The sequence below is a fragment of the Nothobranchius furzeri genome, chromosome 10, assembly GCF_043380555.1.
Source record: "Nothobranchius furzeri strain GRZ-AD chromosome 10, NfurGRZ-RIMD1, whole genome shotgun sequence".
NCBI lineage: Eukaryota > Metazoa > Chordata > Actinopteri > Cyprinodontiformes > Nothobranchiidae > Nothobranchius > Nothobranchius furzeri.
The window spans coordinates 41,422,358-41,443,787 of record NC_091750.1 but is presented as its reverse complement, the minus strand read 5'-3'; the positions used below and the strand labels follow the sequence as shown (position 1 = coordinate 41,443,787).

The window sequence follows — 21,430 nt, the reverse complement described above, 5'->3', positions numbered from 1 at the left end:
GTAGGAGGTCTGTTTCGGACTGAGCAGGTCCACCACACCCACCACCAACTGATTGGCCAGTTCAAATACACTCCTACCTTCAGACGGAGCCTCTGATTGGCAGATAAAATCAAGCAGTGGGAGATTCCCGCATGCGTAATTCATTATTGTTCTGGATAAGAAGTCAACGTCGCCTCTGACTGAAGCCCTTCTCACTGCAGTGAGGAACGCGCGTGCACACACACACACGCACATGCACACGCATGCACGCACACACACACACACACGCATGCACATCAAGTTTCCATCTGGTGATGTTGGTTTCTGGTTCTGGTGGACGTGGCCCAGAGATGATAGCTGACAAGTGGGGTGGGTGTTTCGTGACTAGCTGGCGCTCCCTAGTCACTTGGTGCGTGATGCAAGTGGGCAGACTGCCAGCACTTGGTGTAGGCGTGGCTCGTTGACCTGTGGATGATGGGAAGATTAAGCTAAAGCTTCATTTTGGTCCAGTCAGACAGGGAAAGATGAGTGGAAAAGCAGCTCATTCCTTAATGTTGGAGACTCCTTAGGGGACAGGGGCGGGGACGGAGTTTCGGGGGGGGCTGGGGGGCAGTGGGCCCCCGGCCCAGGCTTGGGAGGGGCCCACAATGCTAGATAAGACGAGCGCGTCTATAACTTGTGTTGAGAGGAGAATGAGCTCCATTCTTAATAATTCCTCTCATGCAGATGTATTTAGGGTTCTGTAGGTTTCCCCAGTCAGGGTTGAGCCATGGCTGCTAAAGACGTTACTAGACTATGTTTATAGCATGTTGAGCTGCATGACAGGCTTTATTTTTACTCACATGTAGCTTAATGACCTGTAATTTACAAGTGGATCTCCAAAACCGTCTCCAAGTGTATTTTGGGTAAAACATAGCCGTCCGCCATCATCATCATCACAACAGTTAGCAAACTAGGTGGCTAACGGAGAAGAAGGAGTTGATTTGGTCTCAGGGGTTATTTCAGTTCCGTTGTCAAGATGGACTTTTTCAGAGAAGCTGATCATCTCGAGTCCGCCCAGCCCCGTCGCTAGTTTGTCTCACCCAGAGGCGACTCGGCCTCCATGGCCGTAGAAAAGGACTTACTGGTAAATTACCAAAAAGATGGACTGACAGGTGGGGTGGGGGTCAACACCGGCCGTTCTGGGCTTCTCCAGAATTCACAGATGGCCAGTCCGCCAGCACTGTAACATCTAATCAGGTAAACTGGTGCTGAAGGTCCAGTTACCAAATACAGGGTGCCACCTCGTCGTTTGCTCCGCCCCCTGATTTGTTTCGCTAGTGGACAGGGGGGGGTGCTTTTGGACAAAGAAGACTGATGCTTTGAGACAATAAAAAAACATCTTTGTCTAAAGAGAAAAAACAATATTAAACAGAGCCGAAGGTCTCGGGTTTCGCTTCTGCAGAACTTACAAAGCAGCTCTGATTCCCAGAGTGTTTCACAACAAAACATCCATCCTCAGGAATGTGATCCAACCATCCCACATGTGGACCAGGACTTCAGCGATCCTCTGGAGGGTTGGCTTTACCCACTAATGAACCTCTCACTACACGTTAAACACCACGGTTATTAAACTCCAGCAGCCTTCTTCCTGACCCCGTCCTGCAGGAGCGAGAACCTCCAGCAGCTCGTCCTCCTCTGCGGCGCTGCTGCTTGTCTTTATCTGGAAAGGTGCATGCTCATGATCTCCTAGCAACATGCCTGAGGTCTCACAAACACACACACACACACACACTCACGGCCTTTAACAGCACATAGCCCTGTTTGGAGGCTGGGAAGGATGGGGGTGGGGCCTACAAAAGTCCATTTACAGTACGGGTCAGTACATCTGAAAGCCTTTACCACTGCAGCCAGATCCTTTGTCTCCCTCTTTCACAGCTTGTTATCCACACTGCAGGCTGCACAAAGCCAGCGGCTCTGGATTGTCCAGACGGACATTAACCCCTGATATTTTCACTGCCCACCATTAAGGTCTCCTTTTCCTGCTCGATTAGCGAACAATCCCCACAGAGCGGGAGGTCAAACCCACCAGGAACCGATTCTCAGATATCAGACAAAGACGGAGGACTGGAGGAAACGGGTTTTATTTTAGGGAAGAGCTCTGAAAACCCCACATGAAGGAGCGCTAGGGTGACCCGGCCCAAACTGTAAGCATGTACCTTTGGAGGAGGGTTATTCTGAGGTCATGTGAATAGTTTCACGGCTTGGTGATAACGAAGGGTCAGGTCCACGCTGAAGCAGGTCAGAGGAGGACTATCTAATCTCCAGAGGTGTGATGAAACTACCCAAAAGTCACGCTCAGCGAGGAACATGTGATCAGGCCTAAAACTCCGGTCTGCAGCCAAAGGCAGGAACGTTTCTCAACTTCAAACATTTACACGAGGGATCGAAAAGGATTGTGTCTGGGTGAGAAGTTCAGCACCAACCTCTTCCATCACTAGAGGAGCTCTTTATGTTCCAACAGAGTCCCGGGCCCTGGTCCCACCTGGTCCCGCCTCGAGGCCGCTTGGGTCTTTGTTGTCCCCGTGCTCTGATCGGCCGTGATTCCTCGTGGAATATTCCTCCTGCAGCGTGTCGCGACAGTTTCACTCGTTTACAGTAGAAAACACGCTTAATAAGCATGCTTCATCTTAAATAGGTGATAGTACTCAAAAACACAGAACTGTAGTATTATTGCTAACATATAATTCTACAGTGTTTGTCATGATTGTGTGAATGACGCTAAACAATGGGAGAAACGTCCTGTTTACAGTATAATAACCATGTTTTATGAGCTAACAGCTAGCAGTGATGTAACAACTCCCAGAGGCAGCGCATCTCTCCAGGTGAACGACCTGTGGCGCAGTCGCACGGATAGTCGGAACACCGGTGTTTCAGCGCCACAGCCCAGGTGGGATCAGGGCAACAAAGAACTGTTCTGTTGTCAGACTGGAGGCGGAACATCTTCACCCAGCCGAAACTCATCCCGTGTGAAGACTTGGAAAGGCAGGAAGCTGCCTGAAGCATCTTTTTAAACCTCCCACCGCTCCAGTTCAGAGAGGTGCTGGTGTACCTGGGCAGGTGAGGCAGCTTAGCTTGAGCCGAGAGGTTAAAGGTCAATTACTGGAGAGGCTTACTGATAACACTGACAAATGAAGGTTTAGGATCATTTTATAAATACTTATTTATTTCAGTATACAAAATAATAGCATAGACATCCACACAGCAGTGGCATCATCACGTTGAACTGCCTGCACGTCAGACAAAAGGAGTTCTTGCACGTCCTCTCAGCTTCCACGGGGATGCAGGAACATCTGGATCCACTGAGAGCCACTACTGAGTCCCACCACTGGAAAGGTTCCCTTTGTGTTCCTCTGTTGTCCACGGCTGAGGAGGAAAAACGTTCCTCCGGCACCTAAGAAATTCATCCATGATGACCCTTTGAACTCCAGAATACGTCAGAAAAATCCCCTAGAATAAGATCCAATATTATTTCTGCTTAATAGAGATATGATGAGATACATGAAGCCTCAGAGTGTCTGCTGGTTGGTTCAGACTTCTGTCCCACCTGTGCAGGTTTGTCATTAGGATGGTCATCTCTTTCCTGGTCAGATATCCAGGATGAAGCTCTGGTTCTGGGCGCTCCAGTCGGAGGAGAGAAAAAAACAATAAAATAGAGATATGATGACCTTCAGGGTCCCCGTCACAGGCGTGGGGTGTCATTTATAACAGGAAGTAGGAAGAGAGCCCAGGGGATGGCTCGCCTCGTTTCCCACGTCCAGCAGATACAACATAAAGCTCTGGTTTGGAGGAGATCGGCTCCAAACCCACCTCTGCAGATATGCGTGCTAAGCGTAGGCAGAAGAGGGGCTTCTGGGTAATGTAGTGCTTTGCTCCTGGTGTGGCCTGCAGGCGGACTCATTTGCAGACATATCGCTCCACGGTTCGCTCACACTTCTTGCAGGACACGTAGCAGCACCAGTGGTACTTGCAGTGGCAACGCTCCACCAGCTTCTCCGAGTACGGGTTGTATCCGCGGCCGCAGCACATCAGGTCGCAGCTGTCGCTCCCCACAGACGTTTTATTACACTGCCTGGAAAGAAACAACATTTCAGCATTTAGGCTTATTTTGCTTTTTCATAAACAAAAACAAATCAAAGGACACTGTGGAGAACACAGACGGGGAATTATCTCGCAGCTTCATTTGAAAGGGTTCTGCTGCTTTCAGGAGTCCTAAACCCTCGGATGCAAACAGCTTTGTCTTTGTGTTTGTCTCAGAGCGACGGCGCCTCTCGCTCTGGAGGCCCGGGGCATCCTGAATGAGCTGAGAGCACTTCTGTCATAAATCACCCCCCCCCCACACACACCTTCAACATGAGTTTAATGATGGTGGAGTGTTGATGGGGGGGCTGAAGTCAGTCAGAGGTTTATTGCATCAGCAGGAGTCAATGGGACAAACATCCATCTTTAATGTCCCGTGGACCGAAGTACCAGCTGCTCCCAAACGATCCAGGTTGTTTGTTGGGGAATGCGGTGAGATTCCTTCTCTTTGTTGCTGATTGTCTCACAAGCCCATGAAGCTGGGGGAGAAACCAGACTCCACATGTAGACCAGCAGCTGCTGGAACTGGAGGAGAACTTTTTCAGGATGTCTGGTTAAACCTGTGGACATCTATTAGGCATCGGGACAAAGAGAAGTCCTCTCCTCTCTAAACCTGAGCTAGCCCTGATCCTGCCTCTGGAGCCTCTCAAGTCAGTATCAGCTGTCCTAAGAATAGCTGCATTGGTACGAGCTCCAGATAGCAGCACATGCTCAGGCACGTCACAGACACCACACACTCAAGCCACTGCTCCATATCAGACAGTGCCACCTCTGCATTTCACTCAGGTTCACTTCCTGGACGAGCAAACATTCATGTGTCATTTCCTGTTGCTGAGGTGGGTCTCACTCACAGGATCTCACTGTCAGCGTCGGCTCCCTCTCCCACAGGCAACAGAGCACGGCCGGATAAAGGACGCAGCGCCATTTAACACAGCTGGTTGCTTTAGTTACCCCCCCCCACACACACAGACCGGACACACACACACACACACACACACACACACACACACACACACACACACGCACACATGGCTCCACAAACACAGACACACACATATGCACCCACACATGCACCCTCCCCCCCACACACACACATGCACCCACACACACACACCCATGCACACACACAGGCACCCACCCACACACACACACCCATGCACACACACACACGCATACATGTACCCCATGTACCCACCCAGACACACACACACATGCACCCACACATGCACCCACACGCACACACACACGCATACATGTACCCACCCACACACACATGACCCCCCCCACACACACACACACATGAACCCACGCATGCACCCACACACACACACACACGCCCATGCACCCACGCATGCACCCACACACACACACACGCCCATGCACCCACACACACACATGCCCCCCCCACACACACACACACACGCCCATGCACCCCCCCCCCACACACACACGCCCCATGCACCCACGCATGCACCCACACACACACACACACGCCCATGCACCCCCCCACACACACACGCCCATGCACCCACGCATGCACCCACACACACACACACACGCCCATGCACCCCCCCCAAACACACACACACGTACATGTACCCACCCACACACACACATGTGTCCCCCCACACACACACACATGCACCCACACACACACCCATGCACCCACACATGCACACACACACACACACATGCACCCACCCACCCACACTTACACACACACACACACACACATGCGCCCACACATGCACCCACCCGCACACACACACACCTGAGAAGACTCACCTGTCCTGCGTTCCAACTGAACCCATCTTTTCGTTCTTGCTGCAGAAATCCGGGGAGCTGTGCAGGTAGACCAGCTCGTTGTCCCTCACCGGCCGGACGTCCAGGTCTTTGGGGACCAGCTGCTTGCGTGTGCCCATGGGCCGGTGAACCACCTTGGTGGCAGACAGGTACTTGGTCTTGAGATCCATGGCCACCTCTCTGAGGTCCTGCAGGCCTCTCCAGCAGGTCCGAATGGAGCAGGAACCAGAAACTCCATGGCATTTACACTTCATTACCAGCGCTGCTCTCAGAGACTGGACAAGAAGAAACAGTTTAACCCCCTGCCCACTCTATGGTGTGTCTACATATCCTCACTAAAGGTCTCCATCCATACCTGTCTCCCAACTTCGTTGTTGTGTAGATGCATGAGTTTGTTGGCGTGGGAGCCCGGGCGCTTCCCCTTCATAGGAGCATCAGAAAACTTGGATCCCATGTACAGGCCATAGTGGACGTTGTCGGAGCAGCCCCCCCAGCGATGGCCCGGCTCCAGGGCCGTTGAGGGGATGGGACCGCACGAGCATAGCCTCAGATCTCCAGAACTGCAGGACCGGGCAATGGTGTGACTGATGGTTGCTGCTGACAGGGCGTACACAAACGCCGCCTCCCGAGTTCCTGATGAGATCAGACAAACCATCTTAGTACTGGAAGTGGATCCAGCAGAGACGTGTTCCTGGTAAACACTCATCCTTCATCCAGCCGCTGTTTCTGTCAAACTTACCTGCTCATTCAGAGATGGAACCCATTAGCAAGCCTCATCAGCCCTAACCCACCAGCCCCAATTGTTAGCCATTGTAACCGCTCCTTCTGTTCACTAAACCATGGATTTCTCTTAAAAAGTTGCCCAGAGGCACATTTGGTTTGAATCACGAGTAAAAAAGTATTAAAACCTGAACTGACTCCATTTTTTGGAAGATCTGGTGTTTTTACGTAGCGCAACAAAAACAGGTGGGGGGTACAAACTCTTGTGTTTTGGAATTAGCAAAAGCATCAAAAGAAGTAAACATAAATATTGATGAATGCTGCATCAGTTCAATTCAGACTCTGGACCTCTCTCCCCCTGAGCCTGAGATCAGTGGACTCACTGGTCTCCTAAAAAACCGTGGCGACTCCAAAGTGAAGGTAACCCCGGCCTGCTTAGTAACAAAATCATAAGTAGCTTCCCAGAAAAGCTTATTCAGATCGCTGCTGCTAGAGTCTTAACAAGAACTAAGAGAACGGAGCACATCACTCCTGCTCTTAGATCCCTACACTGGTTACCAGTAAACCACAGAATAGACTTCAAAGTGCTACTACTAGTTTATAAATCACTCAATGGCATGGGACCAAAATACATGTCCGATCTCATTCCTGTATGTAAACCCAATAGGGCTCTGAGATCCCTGGGAACCAATCAGCTGGTAGAACCTCGGGTCAGAACCAAACATGGTGGAGATGCATTTAGTTACTATGCTGCTCACATATGGAATCAGCTTCCCCATGACCTCAGATCTGCCCCAACCCTAGTGTTGTTTAAAACACAACAAAAACCCTCATGTACTCATCAGCCTTTACATGAATTGTTTCTCCTGCTGCATCGTCTCCTCTGTAACCTGTGCTGTTGCTTTGTCTTCTCCTTTAGCTCTAAACTGTAATTCTATCTGTGTGTATTTTAATCTGTGTTTTTATGTTGTTTTCATATCATGTCCTGATGATTGTAAAGCACATTGAATTGCCTCTGTGTTTGAAATGCGCTCTAGAAATAAAGCTGCCTTGCCTAGGTAAGCTGACCACCGCGGTCAAAGATCTGCGAGTCCGCCGTTGACGATGCACTCTGGGAGCATCGACTCGGCTACTAGCACTGTGTCGACATGAACCGGGAGCCGAGTCGATAGTCTCAGCTGCGCTATTTCTGTGGTCTCCCTCAAAGATCCACAAGTGACCGGCATGACTACAGCCTCGCATCGGAGTCGGCCCACATGTCCCGGCTGCCCCGGGAAAAGGAACAGCCAGCCGCTTTCTCTAACAACTGTTCCCAGGCAGGAGACAGGAGAAGCTGGGCCCACGCTCTAGGTTCTTTATGCAGCCCCACCAACATGTTTGACCAAGCAGTTAAATGACACAGCCCCCCCCCCCCTCTCCACCCCCACCCCCACCATTCAACCAGCAAAATTAAATTCAGAAATATAATTTTATTTACTGATAGAAAGAAGCAGAAACTGCTGGGATGATCTGTTAGTAACCACAGCTTGCCCTCTTGGTATCACTTGATAACATCCGGATGCGAACACACAGACACAACTAAGAGAGTCAAAATGGCCGAACATCTATTAACCTGAGGCTGAGGCCTTTTCCCAGAGCTAGCTCTGAAGTCACGTGGCTCTGATGCTCATTAATTATTCAGATTTTTAAGCATTTAACACACTTAAACAGAAGAGTTACAAAAACATCCTCCCCCCGCAGAGTTGTCATTGATGTAAACTAGATCTATTAAACCTAGAATGGTTTTTTAACCAGGCTGTAAACATGCACATGCGTGCGTGCGTGTGTGTGTGTGTGTGTGTGTGTGTGTGCATGTGTGTGTGTGTGTGCGTGTGTGTGTGTGTGTGTGAGTGTGTGTGTGTGTGTGTGTGTGTGTGTGTGTGTGTGTGTGTGTGTGTGTGTGTGCGTGTGTGTCTGTGTGTGAGTGTGTGTGTGTGTGTGTGTGCGTACGTGTGTGTGTGTGTGTGTGTGTGTGTGTGCGCACGAGTGTGTGCATGTGTATGTGTGTGTGTGTGTGTGTGTGTGTGTGTGTGTACACAAGTGTGTATGTGCGTGACTGTGTACGTGTGTGTGCACGAGTGTGTGTGTGTATGTGTGTGTGCATGTGTGTGTGTGTGCGTGTGTGTGTGTGTGTGTGCGTGTGTGTGTGTGTGTGTGTGTGTGTGTGTGTGTGCGTGTGTGTCTGTGTGTGAGTGTGTGTGTGTGTGTGTGTGTGTGTGTGTGTGTGTGTGTGTGTGTGTGTGTGTGTGTGTGTGTGTGTGTGTGTGCGTACGTGTGTGTGTGTGTGTGTGTGTGCGCACGAGTGTGTGCATGTGTATGTGTGTGTGTGTGTGTGTGTGTGTGTGTGTACACAAGTGTGTGTGTGCGTGACTGTGTACGTGTGTGCGCACGAGTGTGTGCATGTGTATGTGTGTGTGTGTGTACACAAGTGTGTGTGTGCGTGACTGTGTACGTGTGTGTGCACGAGTGTGTGTGTGTGTGTGTGTGTGCATGTGTGTGTGTGCGTGTGTGTGTGTGTGTGTGTGTGTGTGTGTGTGTGTGTGTGTGTGTGTGTGTGTGTGTGTGTGTGTGTGTGTGTGTGTGTGTGTGAGTGGGTGAACTTGGAGGACACGCACAGTGAGAGAACGGGAAGAAAAAATCAGAGTCTCCAAAAGCAACACAGCTCACGCTCGCTTTCGTTTGTCTTAATAAGGAAAACACCACAGATTTTCCGCGTGTCTTAAACACCACACACAGGCTCAGGGATTGCAGCATTCCAGAGAACTCCTTCGGAACGACATGGGAACACTACACTGCCCGTGTGAGACTAAAGAAGAGGCATATGTGAGCAAAACAGCCTCACACAACCAATGAGAGAGGCGTGTGAAAACAGGGGTTGTCCAAGGGAATTATCCCTAAAATGCACAAATATATGCTACGAAGGGTGGAGGTGCAGGAGATGTAACATCTGAGCATGCGCAACCAACACAGCAGATGAGATGCAGCCTTCCTCAGAGTTAAGCTTAGTTTATGCTTCTACATCTGCAGAAGATACACAACGCCGTCATCCATCCTTGCAAGGGCTCTTCAGCAGGCTTGCAAGGAGGGATGGAGTCGAGCCCACTTTTCTGAACATTGGTTGAATGAGACGGAGAACGCAAGCTTGTGACTGGTCAGGACGCCGCTTCCTTCAGCAGAACCGCCATTGCGTACTCAAAAAAACTGAGCCGAAGATATCTAGCAGCAGACACGGAGCAGCTTGAAGAAATCCTCGTGGAAAAACTCTAAAAATATGAACGTTTTATTCACCCGTGACTGGAGGTGTAAGGAGAAAGCATTTATTCGTGGACGGGTTTAGAGGAGACACATGAAGAGGTGGAGGACAAATTTGTCCCTGCTAAAAAGTCTCTGAAATACAAAAAACACACTATCTTGGACCTGGTACATGACAGGATACCCCAGAGCAGCTCTACGCCCTTGATTGCCCTGGTGGGGCAACACTCCCCAGGAGATGGAGAAAGCCGAGAGCTAAATGTGAACGGGGGTGCGTACTAGGCGCTTGCAACCCGGAATTGGTTCCGGAGCGACCCAAGTGGTGAAATGGCAAATTAACAGGCTCAGAAACGGTGGAAGGTAGCTGACGCCGGGTTCTGATGAGGAGAGTGCATGAAATGTGGCAGCATACCCCTGCTACCGTTGGGAAACCATCAGAATGGATTCATCGTTTTGTCGACTAAAGTGAATGTGAAACTACCCCAACAAGCTGGTCCACATCGGAACCCGCAACCTGCTGAAAACAAGCTCCGTTTGGGAGGAAGGTGCGTGCACGAGAGCGTTGAGGTGCTTGAAGGCTTTGCGCGGCCACATGACGGGCCCGGACATCTCGTTGACCGGCCCGAGCTCCGGATGGGATGAGCAGGGTGGGTGTAGTTGGAGTGGATGAACAACCAGCTCTAACGACTAATTTATACTTCTACGTCTGCATCGGGACACAGACGCACAACGCCATTACGCTTCAACGCAAGAGCCCTCCGACGGGCTCGCAGAGGGTGACGGAGAAATGCAACAACTTTTGACTGTACGTCGAAAGTGAGACCGCAAGCTTGTGACTGGTCAGGAAGCTGCTTCCTGTAAATTTGTCAACACCATATTCTTAGCTGCTTCAAAAAGTAAAACGATATTTAGCGGCAGACACAGAACAGATTGAAGAACGCATCGTGGAAAAAGTATGAAAACATGAACGTTTATTCACCCGCGACTGAAGGAGTACAAAGACGTGCAGCAAGCATTTTACTGATGGACGGAATGATGAGAAACGTGGGTTTAGAGGTGCCAATCGCATGGAGAGGTGGACAGGAACGAGGAACAAATTAGTCTGTGTTAAAAAGTCTCTTAAAACTATCCAAACACACTATGGTGGACCGCAAACGCGGCTGTAATGGTGGCAGGACACCTCAGAGCAGCGCTACTCCCCCTGCTGTCCTGGCGGGGAATTGATTTGCAACACTCATGGAGAAGCCTGAGATCAAAACATCGCTGCCAATGCGTGTGCGTCCTTCCCTCGTGGAGCTGATGGAGTGTATAAGGATAAAGTAGGCTTAACCGGGTCATAGGCCGACAGAAGACCGGCAATGGCCCAGCCCGAGCCCACGAGAAGTGTTTGGGGGGGTTGCATGTGGGAAAACAGCAGAAGGCTTGTTCAAACCAGCTCTGGAGTAGGACTGTGATGGGACACTGCTCTTTAACGTGTGTCAGTGTTTCAATTCAAAACACAAGTCTCTTCTTTTGCAGCTTCTTGCCAGTGGGCGAGTTCCTCTGGCTGGCTGGGTAGAAGGCTGGTGAGCTGGGGGAAACTGCGGTGGTTGCCAGAGCCTGGATCTGTTCCAAAGACCAGATACAAAAGTCGAGGTGATCGCTCCTTCCAGACTGTTGCACACCTGACTCTCGGAAAGATCTGTTTCATTTCTGGGTGCAACGACAAGCTGGCAAAAGTAACTTGTATGTAGGATAAGTGACATCTCAGTGGTGCTAATGGTAATGTTTGATCACATGTTGTGCCTCCCTTTGCTCTAAGATGTTCAAATGCCACGATGTGGCTCCTTTAACCCTAAAGGTTTCTAGTGACACAGACTGACTTCTTCACATCTCTCACTGCTGCTCGTTCCTTTCCTGTCAGTGAAACCATCACACGTCTAACGGTATCCGCGAAGCCCGGCTCGTGAGGAACACTGAGTGAGCGCTGATGTAATTGGTGCTGATGTGCCTCACAGAGAGAACATCTGTCAAAGAATGGGAGCAATTGGGAGGAAGGTAAGAAATCCTTCATGAGCGTGAGCGGGTTAGATCAAAGAGAGATGGCCTCCTGCCCCGACCCACAATCCCACAAACGACTCCTTCCAACTCCAGAGCAAGCAGGTGTGCAGCCTGAGGATTCACATTTCAGACATCGTGAATCAAAATACTTTCCCAACAACCAGAACCTGATGAGGAAAAGAGGTAATAATTCTACTGGAAGAGGAAAAGTGAAGAAAACCAGGCAGAAAATGTAAATTCTGATCCAGAGTCTTGTGGATTAAAACTAAATCTGTCATCATCCAGCTCACTCTGAGGTGGGGGATGGGGACCGTACCTCTGTCCAGGTCCGGCCGGTACTTCGAAGCATTGGTGGGAATATCGATGGAGGAGCAGTTCCAGCGCATGTCGGCAAACGTCTTCTGGCATGTTTTCTTGACTTCCTGGGCCGCTTGGATGATGGTCTGCATGAGGTCTAGGTTGGTGCGGCACAGCTGAGCCTGGGAGGGCACGAGGCCCAGCAGCAGCTTACAGTGATGGCTCTGGTTGACGTGCAGCGAGGCAGGAGTGTGCGACAGCGCTCTGCAGAAGAGAAAGCACCAATCCTAAACAGGGGTACACTGTAAAAACAATAACCTCACTGAACTTTAAAAGCTGGTGTCCAGTTTTCACATCCAAACATCTGACTTCACAGAAACTAAACGTCTTCACGGGTTACGACCTGATTCTTCATGTGGATGTGAACCACGTTACTTCACTTGGTCCAACAAACGTTCTCCACATGTATTTTAGTTCTGAACCAACCTAATTATTTACATTCACCCACATTAACATGACTTAACACAGCTGACTCACGTAATCTTGCAGTAGCAACACCGACCAGTAACAGCTAGCTCTCAAACACCTGCAGACAGCAAGTCAGAATGACACGCGGATCCTGAGGTTTGAGGGTGATAACCCACCTCATGGGCAACGGCACTGCGGCGTCACGCCTCTGACCGACCTACGACTTACGTCGCCAACGTGTCATAACGAGTAACGCCACATTTGCAACGGTGAATGAAGCAAAAGCTGAGAGCAACACAACTCCCCAAAAACACACATCAGCACCAAAATAAAGCTAAATACACAAGAACACGACGACCCACAATGCAACTCACCCACTGAAGCTCCCATGGGTGTTCACACGCAGATCACACTGGACTAGTCCTGGTCAGTCGGGTCCTGGTCAGAGACGGGTCCTGGTCATAGTCAGGTCCTGGTCAGACTCCGGTCCTGGTCAGACTCGGGTCCTGGTCAGAGTCGAGTCCTGGTCAGAAACAGGTCCTGGTCAGACTCGGGTCCTGGTCAGAGTCGAGTCCTGGTCAGAAACAGGTCCTGGTCAGAGACGGGTCCTGGTCATAGACGGGTCCTAGTCAGAGACAGGTCCTGGTCAGACTCGGGTCCTGGTCAGAGTCGAGTCCTGGTCAGAGTCAGGTCCTGGTCAGAGATGGGTCCTGGTCAGAGCCAGGTCCTGGTCATAGATGGTTCCTGGTCATAGACGGGTCCTGATCAGACTCGGGTCCTGGTCAGACTCGGGTCCTGGTCAGAGTCAGGTCCTGGTCAGAGACGGGTCCTGGTCAGAGACGGGTCCTGGTCATAGACGGGTCCTGGTCATAGACGGGTCCTGGTCATAGACGGGTCCTGGTCAGAGACGGATCCTGGTCATAGACGGGTCCTGGTCATAGACAGGTCCTGGTCAGAGACGGATCCTGGTCATAGACGGGTCCTGGTCAGAGACCGGTCCTGGTCATAGACAGGTCCTGGTCAGAGACGGATCCTGGTCAGAGACCGGTCCTGGTCATAGACGGGTCCTGGTCATAGACAGGTCCTGGTCAGAGTTGGGTCCTGGTCATAGACGGGTCCTGGTCAGAGACCGGTCCTGGTCAGAGTCGGGTCCTGATTAAGTGTGAATCTCAGTGCAGAGACAAGAACATTACAGACTCCTTAAAGTGAGAAAAGCGAATCAATCTGAGTGAAAAGCCCAGGCTGCAGGTCTATAAAACACTTGTGACACCTTCCTGGCACGCAGAACGACAAATTAGACCCGATGGAACGGCGCTTGCACAGGAGGAGCTGGCTCATGTGTTTACGGAAATTAGTTAAAGGGAAAATATTCTTAATTATTGGTGGATTGAAACAGAAGGTCCAGGAAGAATTCTGCTGAGAGTTCGTGAGGACCCGGCGGCGCCTCCACCTCGGCCTGGTTTGCATTAGGAGGCGAGGGGCCGCTCGGTGATAAGCTCTGACTCGGCCCGACTCGTTGTAACCCAGCACCCACAGGTGTTTACAGCTGCATCTGGGTTTTATCGGACCTCTCAGTTAGATCTGGGCTCTCGTCTGCAGACCTGAACACAGACACCAGTCACATCAAAGAGGCCACGTTCCCACCACACAGGAAAACATCGTTAAAAACCCAGAATTCCCCCACATCGCCAGAGTTTGGTCCGCCGTTGAAACAGTGCAAGTGATCTGTTACGGAGGACTTTTTCTACCAAGAGACAGTTAATCCTAATCTCAATAATTCTGGTCAGATTAGTTGACAACACTGCTCACTGAGTTCTGCCGAAGCAGAATTTAGAAGTCTGAACTAACGAGTTTACTGAAGCGAAAACATCATCAAAAATGACCAGAAAACATTTCGGCTAATTTGGGTAAAAGTCAATAGGAATCTGTAAAATTCAGACACTTTAAATCCCGTTTTCACACCACATAGTTGCACGTCTCTGTGATCGATCAGTCAGGTGGATAAAACCGACAAAAGCAGACGGCGCTGCTACCAAAGCAGCAAAGAGATGCTACGGGAGCCCGGAGGTCCAAAAAGGATTTTAGTTTGAATGAAACAGAGTTAGTTCCGGAGTGTCGATGCAGAGTAACATCAAGGTAAAATAAGTCCACCGCGTTCACGCTTCAGACAGGAAGTGTGCATCGTTCTGAACGTCCGACAAAATAAGAGCTTGATTATCAAACGAAACAGGCCTAAATAATTGTGATTAGTTAGATTGTTTCTGTGATCGTTTGTAGCTGCGTGGTGGCGCAGTGGTTGGCACTGTTGCCTCGCAGCACAAAGGTTGCAGGTTCGAAACTCGGCTCGGCTGCGGCCTTTCTGCGTGGAGTTGCGTGTTCTCCCCATGCATGCGTGGGTTTCCTCCGGGTACTCCGGCTTCCCCCACGGATCACAAAATGCCCGATAGGTTATAAATTGTAAGTCGCTTTGGATAAAAGCGTCTGCTAAATAAATAAACATAAACATAAACATTAATCTGGATGGATCCGTCAGACGGCTTCACGAACAAGAGCAGACCCAACGGTTCCTCTCCGAGTTTCTGTTCAGGACGATTTCAGACAAACCGGGAGAGAAGGAGGAACAGCTCCATGAGATGCAGTTCACGGTTTTGTGTGTGTGTGTGTGTGTGTGTGTGTGTGTGTGTGTGTGTGTGTGTGTGTGTGTGTGTGTGTGTGTGTGTGTGTGTGTGTGTGTAACAAACTGCATCACAGCTTTATGGTACTGATTCCTAAGTCGTCGAGCCTCTGCACTAAATCTAAACATTACAGTTTTATGGGAAAACCGCTCCCGACTGGCAGCGTGGAAAATCTGTCGGATAAAAACAAATTGAGGAGGATTCGGCCGGGTAGACCGCTGAGACCCATCAGGACAGCGATATTCCCGTTGTCCTGAATCCGTCCTGTATTTCCCCGGTGGTTCGGGAAAAGGCCCTGACAGCCTGCACTCGTGCAACACTCCAGACAAATGAAACACCTTCTGCCTCCTGGTCTAACCCTGACCCTCCGACAGGCAAAGATCAAAATTCAAGTCACAGAAACACAAAACTGCCCCAGACCGCTCCCAGCACGTCCACATCCACAAACAGCTGCTTCATGGACTTTCCAAACTTACTCAGGAAATCTTTGTTTGTTCTCTACAACGATGAAAACACCTTCCTTCTGCAGCAAACTGTTTCGATGATTTGAGGCCCAACTAGACTACACACTTCCCCGGCGCTGTCTCCACCACCGTGGCACCTCCTCATCATCTCACCTCCCTGTTTGTCCTCTGCTGTCATCCACGTCTTGGACCCGGAAGCTGCACGGAGATCCTTTTTGCTTCTGGCTACACCGGAACTCTGAGGTTTCTGTTCATAAGCTGAGGAACCACCAGCTAATCTGCTGTCCACGTCATCGAATACACAAATACACACACAGTGGAAACTTAAGGAATGTTTGGGCTGAGTCCGAGCTCCATCCAGTTCTGGAAGTTACCAAAATGCTTCCTACACAAAGTCATCCGTGGAATGGAGACGCTCTGGGTATATGCAACAGGGACAAGATCTGCGGATTTGATCCAGGAATACGCTCTGGAGATACACACTGTGGATACACTCTGGGCTTACGATCCGGAGGTACTTACAGCCACTTGATGCCGGAGCAGACCTGAGACAGCAGCACGGCTGTGAGCAGACAGAGAGGCAGGAGGTGGGAGTTGCTCCTCATGGTGGACTCCACTTCAGTCGGGACACAAACACGAAGGCTGCTGGGATCACACTCAGGGATCTGATCTCATGGCACGGCCGCCCCTCTCAATCCTGGAATAGATTAGGGAAGTAATCTGAACAGAGCCACAGGAGCTTCCGGGATACAAAACACAATAAGAGCAGAGCCGTGTCCAAGCGGCAGTTCGGGGGCCGCTTGTGGCCCTCGGAGTGGTTTTGAGAGCCACCCCATCACATTTCTAGAATGATGCGTGTCGTCTCTTCTGTAAAGATGTTCTTACATTTCATGTTCAGACTCTCTAACAAGCTCTGGTGCTTTTTAGGGAGCACACATCAAACAAATCTCATCCTCCTCAGAAATCCAATTTAACATTTTTGGCCTTTATTTTGAAAAGTTTGAATACGCCTCACTTAGAAATGTGTGTGTGTGTGTGTGTGTGTGTGTGTGTGTGTGTGTGTGTGTGTGTGTGTGTGTGTGTGTGTGTGATCATTTACTTTTTAAAACCATGATCTTTTTTAAAGCAGCTCACCTCTGATCTGACTCCAGGACCTAATTAACAAAAGCACTTCCTGTTCATCACTTATGCAGCAGATTAGGATTACCGCTGATTATGTTATTATTTATTTATCCCAGGATCCGGGCCGGGGTTAGGGTGAGCTGCTCCCGCTCACAAATGTCCAAACTGCACCATAAAACTGTTTACAGACACTTTGCTGTTTTAAACACCGTTTGATATTTTAATGGCTTCTGGACCGAAACCACCGAACCAGAACCAGTAGACTAAAAACTGCTGAAACTGTTAAACGTGACTTTTTTGGAGGTGGACCGTGTCAGATCCGGTCCGGTTCGGAACCGTAACCCGGTCTGACCCGGACTATCCAGCAGCAGAGCAGCTGATTAAGGTCCAACATGTTTACGGTAGATCGGAGCTCAGCTAAGCCCAGAAGTCCCGAAGCAGTCCTGTGACCCGGTCCCGGACCCGGCTGTTCTCACCTTGCACCGCGGAGCTCCGCTCTACTCAGGCGGGGAGGTGACGCTCCAAAAGCGGGTCCGAATATCCGGTCCGTCCGCTGCTGATCAGCCTGATGCTGCGGTAGAATCCAAGCCGGGCTGGAGGAACGGGTCCGGACCGGCACGCATGTTGTGAGTCAGACCCAGAGCGCTGTCGGTGTCTGTGTGTGTGTGTGTGTGTGTGTGTGTGCGCGTGTGTGTGTGTAGCAGAGGGAGAGAGGTATGAACCGTGCGGGGGCAGAACCAGCTCTAAAGTACCCCTGGTCCGCTTTGATCTCACTGATGACGTCACAGCCACATTAACATGAGCCCAGGCGGCACCGGGACCCCCGCGGTCTCTTTACCTCATTAAAACATTAGATCAGGGTTAGGGTTCGTGCGCTATTAAAGATTCAAACTGTAAGTTAGTGATTGACGTCTGCTACAGAAATATTAATATAATAATAAACCCGTCTGCATAACAACCTAAACAATTAAAGTAAACTACCGGATGGTTATTATTATAATAATAATTATTATTGCTATTATTATTAATTTGATTATTATTGTTATTATAATTTTTATTATGTTTTTATTCGTTGCTCTGATTTAATAAACATGTTCTTGGTGTGGACCTATTATAATTCTACTATTTATTATGATTATATTGTTTATTATAATTATATAGTTTATTATAGTTATGTTATTTATCATTATTGCATTATTTATTATATTTATATTATTTATTAAGATTATATTATTTATTATAGTTCTCACACTAAAAACGAAAATAAAATAGATTTGTTTCCTACAGCAGGGAAACATTAATCAGTCCTGTTCTAGAAATGATGAACCATAAAACCTCATCATCATTCAGCTTTAATCAGTCACCTCGATGATTTGGGTTTATGGTTTTTTTTAATAATAATACCAACAACAACAATAATAATAATAACAACAATAATAATAATAATAATAATAATAATAATAATGTAATAAAGTGTGAGGGGATAAACCAAAATAAATTTGCTTCCCAGCTTCTGTCCAGTTCATAATTTATCGAACCGGAGCTTCCTGATGTTCCTGGTGGTCATAGGCTGGACCAGCTGTGGGAAACTAGCCCAGAACTGAGCTCTGGTCCAGACCTTGACCTCTGGTTCTGCTGGAGGCTCCAGAGGGAACAGATGTCCAGGTGTTGTCCTGCTGTCTCCAAAGGAGGCATGGACCACAACAAGCCGTCTTCCTCTGGGAGCTTCAGCTTGTATTGGCTCCACATGTCTTTGCCTTAGTTACAATCCTGAGGAGAGGAATCCGGTTTCCAAGGACCCGATCCATTTTACGTGTGTGTGTGTGTGTGTGTGAGTGAGCAGGGGTAAAATCACAGCAGAGATTATCCACATGTAGGACAACCAACGTCACACAGATAGGCTTACACTTGAAGTCAGAATCCTGAGAGTCCTCGTGAAGATGTCTTCAGTCACAAATACATGATAACAAACATAACAACGAAAATAAAAATCATAATATTAACAACAACAATAATCATAGTAATAGCAATAAAAACAACTATGACAAATTAACAACAATACTCATAACAACAATAATAACAATTGTAAAATTAACAACAAAAATAATCATAATAACAATAAAACAATAAAAATGTACATCAATCCCGATAATTATAACAACAATAATAACAATAATAAAATTAACAACAATATTCATGATAACATTGACAATAACAATAACAATATTAACAACTATCATAATAATAATTATAATAATACAACAATAACAAAATTAACAACAACAATAATCATATTATTTACAATAACAACAAAAACAACTATAACAATATAAACAACAACAATCATAATTATCTAAATATGATCATAATGATAATAACAACAACAATAACAACATTAACAAAAATAATCTTAACAATCTAAATATAATAATAACAATATTAACAACACCAACAATAATCATAACAATACTATTAACATTCATAAAAATATTAACAACAACAACAACAATAATATTATTAATAATATTATAACAACAAAAATTATAATTACACAAATGTGAGTTTAAAGTTTATAATCCACACTGATCTCTTTGGAATACCATAAAATCCCAAAGGAAGAGGGTTTGGTGGGACTCGTTCCTCAGCCTGACTCGGGCTTTGGTACCACCGATGGGATCATGGATGGGATTGAGCTCAGACCAGGAATCCTGAGCCTGGGGGGGGGGGGGGGGGGGGGGGGGGGTCCTCTGGTTCTCAACGTTCAAAGAATTTCATCCAGAGTTCAGAAGAACACAGTTCTAAATAGTGCCGTCAGATTTTTATTACACAACTTTAAAATGAAATCAATCTGTTTTTATCGACGTAGCCGTAACAACAGCCCACCAGACGACCTCCACCCTCCTGCTGCCAACCACGGCCAAGCCTTTGGCCAGGGATGACAGCCTTCACTTATGAAGGCAAGCAGGAACCCCCGAGGGCTGCCTGGCCGTGCCGCTCCCTTCTCTTCTTCCAGCACTAAAGGCTGCTTGTTGATAAGTAACAACAACAGCGTGTAAACAGGTTTGGACTCGGGCTGCTGTTGGCGTAGACCTTCTGACTGGTTGTTCTGCGGTGAAAGTCAGTCTGGAGGTCCCACAGAGACGGCATCTCAGTGAGTCTGAGGAGGTGTTTGTGAAGGGGAGCAAAAGGTGCTGAGAGGAAGGAGATGTCTCCAGCAGTCTGGGACAGTGCATCCATCACGCCTGCACCTCCTGGTCCACGTGGAGGCCAGGAGCCACAGCAGAACCAGAGAGGAGGTGAGAGCACCAAAGCATCACCGCTACAAGCTCAGCTTTTAAACAATCACAAAGGGTTTTCACGTCCCTGTGAAAACGTCCCAGAACCAAGTAAACGAAGGATGTTGTTCAGCGGGTTCTGACAGGGAGCCGCTTTGAGTTATTTCAGATAAAACCAGCAGATGCTCATAAATCCAAATAAACGACGGCCTCTTACGATCGTTTATCCAGCTCATTGTCCTAGGACTGCTGCTCAGATGATCCTTCATATTTCAGCCAGTTTCCAGTCCCAGGTTTACAAGCACAAGTAAAAACAAGCAACTAGCCCACATCCAAATAACTCAAACCAAAAGTTCAGCAGGGACAAACTGCCAAATCTCTCTGAGGGGGAACCTTGAAATAAAATCCACTTAAGCCCCACAAGTGTAGTTAAATCCTGGCTCAGTATGGACATGATTATGGCCCGCCACGGGTCTTATATCAGCGCAGAACCTTGACATCCAGCAGGAAGCCCGGTGCATGGGTCAATTATGGCAAAACCTCTTCCCAGAGTTAGATGTTCTTCGTACCCAAACAACCAGGCCACACCTGAGAGCTCACCTGCAACGCTCTGCGTGAGAGTAAATAAATCACCACTCAAGAGTCCACACATGTGGTTATTCTACACACACACACACAATCTGGGCTTCGTCATCAGCAGCGAAGGCCGCAGCAAGAATCTAGGAAAGGATCAAGTATCAAAGAGATGTTTGAAATTCGTGGAACATTTGTGACATCAATGTGACCCACAGAACCTGAAGACCAGGCTCTGCAAAGTGCTGACCTCCTTATTCAAACATCTCCAGGAGTGCGGAGCTAATGGTTAACAGGAAAGGTGACTTTCAGCAGCAGAATGCTTGTTACACATTAACCAGGTCCCCTCCAGCAGGCCTCTCCTCCTCAGGACAACTGGTGACATGAACATGTTCCTCTTACAGCAGCACACGCACACACTTCAAATTGTGATGACTTGGCTGGGTTTTTGAGGAGGAATCCTTACTTCCGGTTCTAAACCCACTCACACTGGAATGTGACTTGGCGTTTCTAGTCCTTCACCACCACCAGGAGCCTTTAATGTTTTAGTGAATCACAGCAGGAGGTCTCACCATACATGCTGGTGCTGACCCCGGAAACCTGC

At 48.5% G+C, this 21,430-nt stretch overlaps 1 protein-coding gene across 1 annotated transcript; it reads right to left on the bottom strand.

The window, feature by feature from the left end:
• Positions 1-3,691: 3,691 nt before the first annotated feature.
• Positions 3,692-17,674, bottom strand: wnt11 (wingless-type MMTV integration site family, member 11). The gene is made up of 6 exons (XM_015960168.3): positions 17,455-17,674; positions 16,379-16,553; positions 12,269-12,513; positions 6,257-6,534; positions 5,884-6,176; positions 3,692-4,090 (listed from the first exon to the last, which is right to left on the bottom strand). The coding sequence occupies exons 2-6, from the start codon at positions 16,459-16,461 to the stop codon at positions 3,916-3,918; spliced, it is 1,074 nt and encodes a 357-aa protein (XP_015815654.1). The 5' UTR covers positions 16,462-16,553; positions 17,455-17,674; the 3' UTR covers positions 3,692-3,915.
• Between the last annotated feature and the right edge of the window lie 3,756 nt (positions 17,675-21,430).